General features: G+C 34.3%; 1 protein-coding gene across 3 annotated transcripts in view; it reads left to right on the top strand.

Moving 5' to 3' along the window:
* Positions 1-1,589, top strand: part of LOC107716737 (proline-rich protein 5-like) — a 14,783-nt gene extending 13,194 nt beyond the window's left edge. For all 3 annotated transcript variants that reach the window (XM_016523278.1, XM_016523276.1, XM_016523277.1), the window contains one exon: positions 778-1,589. In XM_016523278.1, the coding sequence (XP_016378764.1) occupies positions 778-1,157 (380 nt within the window). In that variant the 3' untranslated portion in view covers positions 1,158-1,589. The remainder of the gene's footprint in view (positions 1-777) is intronic.
* Positions 1,590-3,115: the final 1,526 nt, after the last annotated feature.

The following is a 3,115-nucleotide window of genomic DNA, read 5'->3' as shown; positions in this document are numbered from 1 at the left end:
CCCCCCCCCTTCAAAGAAATGCAATGATATTTATTAATTAATAATTTTTAATATTTGAAAAATGTATTTGCAACTTGAAAAAAACGTTTCTCCACCAAATTAGTCATATGGTCTAACCAACATGTAGAAAAAATGTTAGTCTTAACATCAAGAAGTCATTTAAAATATCAGATAATTTTACCATTTTATGGCAAAGTTAGTTAATGTTGTGAAGTGTCGTGTGGTGCAACTCCCCATAAACTTTATAATTCATAATATTTGAAAATATGTCTTTGTACCTTGAAGAATATATTATTATTAATAATTTAAAAATAAAAATAAAAGTCATATGATAAAAAATAAAGTCATATGTTATAACCAAAATGCACAAAAAGCATGAAGATCAATAAGTCTATTAAAATGGCAGATAATTTGACCTTTTTATGACAAGGCAAAGCTAGTTAATGTTTTTAAATGTCATTTGGTGCAACTCTCCAAAAACCTAATGATATTTATGAATTAATCATTTGTGATTTTTGTAAAAACTGCTGTGTACTTTGAAAAATTTATTTTAAAACTTTTAAATAAATTATGAAAAATAAGTTTTATTGATGATTACACCACATGACATTTTTAGAGTCAATAAACATGAAAAAAGTCTTTCTTGAAAATACTTTAAAGGTTTATCAAACCCATGTGAAACCAACAGATATTCATATGTCATTGACCCTTGTCTAAATTATGCATGTTGTAGTCAGCATTAAATCTAACCAGCATCATAATCGCTTCCCCCCGCAGAGGATCGTCTGGAAGGCTTGAGATTGGTTAACGCTCCACACCTCAGTCAACCTGAGATTATGGTGACACATTTTGCCCACGAGTCTTTCCTGGCACCTCTAGTCGAACACGAGGGTGAAGCCTATTTGGAAAGGACTGGTGGTGTCCGACGCCACACAGTCGCCAATGTGCATTCGGACATCCAGCTCCTGTCCGTGAAAAACAGGATGTGTTCAAAAAAAGTGGAGGTCAGTGGGGCAGCCAGGATGACCAAGACAGAGAGCAAAAGGACACCTAAGACTTTCTGCAGTGAACCGGCCTTTTTTGACTCCCGGTCAGGTGGCGTGGAAATCCTTCGAGGGCAAAGCACTGCAGAGATGAAGTGTGGCCTAACTAGTTAGGAAGCTTCTCTCTCACACTCTCAAAACACCCACTGAGATCTTGTAAAGTTACGATAACTGAGACAAGCTAGAACATGTTCGCTTAATACAATATGGACTCTACTGCTGTGGAAATGTGAGCTGTTTTGTGTGCTAAATACTGTTTGGCCTGTCAGTTTAGCCTTTTTTTAAGAGCTTGGAGAGTGGAGGGTGGTTTAAGAAGCTTTTACTTCAGCCCTTTTTTTGTAAAGCATGCAAAAAGTCACACTTCTTTCTGTCGTGGAGGTGGTAAAATGGTGTGAAAATATGCTGGTGAGCTAACGGTTTACAAAGGTACAGCAGAAACCATACTGAGACACATTTGATCACAAACTAACTTCACTTCCTTACATTTAATGTCTTTACCTTCTCTTTCTTAAGCGATCTTACCATTTCATTTCTTTGTAGTGGAAACTGCTGACCTAAAGAAAAATATGATTTTTAGTCTTTTTATGAATATTTTGTTGGAATTTTAATATTTAAAAAATACATTTAAAATAATTAAAAAATAAAATTAATTCAGTGTGTGTGTGTGTGTGTGTGTAAAATAATGTATATTTTTGTAGTAATTTAATGAAGAAAGTGGTTTTGAAATCATTTTGGCATTTGATTGTTCATTTTTGCTGTATAACACAGGACTGTACGTCTAAGGTTTGAGTAGATGTCTTTAAAGGTTCACGTGAACATTTCTTTGTGTCTCTGGCAAACAGTTTAGAGTTCCTTTAGCAGATTAGCTGTTAAGGAGCTTTAGATGCTGTTTTCAAAATCAACATCACCTCAGAAAACCTTTGTGGCAGTGTTTCAGCATGTGAGCTGCCAAAGAGCTTTATTTCGAGTGTACTAATCAAGGACTTTTGACTTTTGAAGGTAAGAGCAGATGGTTATGTGTTTTATCAAAGACAATGTTTTGTTTGCTTTTTTGTATTTAATTTTATTAATTTAGCTTGGTTGTATTTGGAATGTGAATATTTTAAAACTTAATTTTGAATGAAGTTAAGAATTTGGAGTGAAAATGTGCTAAACTAATTGAATATGAATGTCATGAATATAAAATGAAAATAATGTCACAATACAAAAAAAATCTTAATGGTAAGAAAAAAGGCTGTTGAAAATATTATATTTATGTAAATATCAGCTACTATTCTTTTTTCAGACTTTAGTAAGTTCCTCTTCTGACTGCCACTGGAAGGAAGTTCACTGTAATCTTATTTGAGGTGATAAGTTCAGTAAGGCTTTCCTATTAAGAAGATAGGAAAATTGTGCAGCCAAAGGGCACGATAACATGGGAAGTAAAGAAAAAAATTTACTGGTCTTTGATGCCATCTTCTGGAAGTTTTACTTGATTGCAACTCATAGTCAATAAAAATGAGTTTCCGTTTCATACATTTCTGTTTTTAGAGTTAGAGGGTAGAGTAATGTAATGAGTATGTATGTATGTATATAATATATATATATATAATATTGTGATTGATGATAAGCTGAATTTCTCAGACAACATAGCTAAAACTGCCCGGTCCTGCACCCATTTACCTAAATTCATTACTTCAGAGTTATGTGCCCTCTAGAAGCTTGCGTTCTGCAAGTGAACGACGCATTATTCAGGGTTCCTACGCTTCTTGAAAGTACTTGAATTTCAGACATATGGATTCAAGGCCTGGAAAGTACTTGAAAACAAACATAGGTCCTTGAAAGTGCTTGAAGTCAATTTGAAAAAAAATGTGTTTATGCAGCGATTACGCTACGACGGATTTCTGTCAATTGGGAAAAAAATTAGAGGAAAAGAAACATGTAGCGCATTGTTGTTGCTCTGCCGGCACACCAAACACAAAAAAATAATAATTCCCGGCCACTCCTGCAGCTTCTCAGTGACAACATAGTGACGCCAATGTGATATTGATTCAATACAACAGTTCAGTAAACAAGTACTGCCTGATTTTGCT

The sequence above is a fragment of the Sinocyclocheilus rhinocerous genome, unplaced genomic scaffold (assembly GCF_001515625.1).
Source record: "Sinocyclocheilus rhinocerous isolate Xijiao unplaced genomic scaffold, SAMN03320098_v1.1 scaffold1201, whole genome shotgun sequence".
Classification (NCBI taxonomy): domain Eukaryota; kingdom Metazoa; phylum Chordata; class Actinopteri; order Cypriniformes; family Cyprinidae; genus Sinocyclocheilus; species Sinocyclocheilus rhinocerous.
The sequence above is the reverse complement of the archived record's forward strand: the minus strand, read 5'-3'. Positions and strand labels throughout refer to the sequence as shown.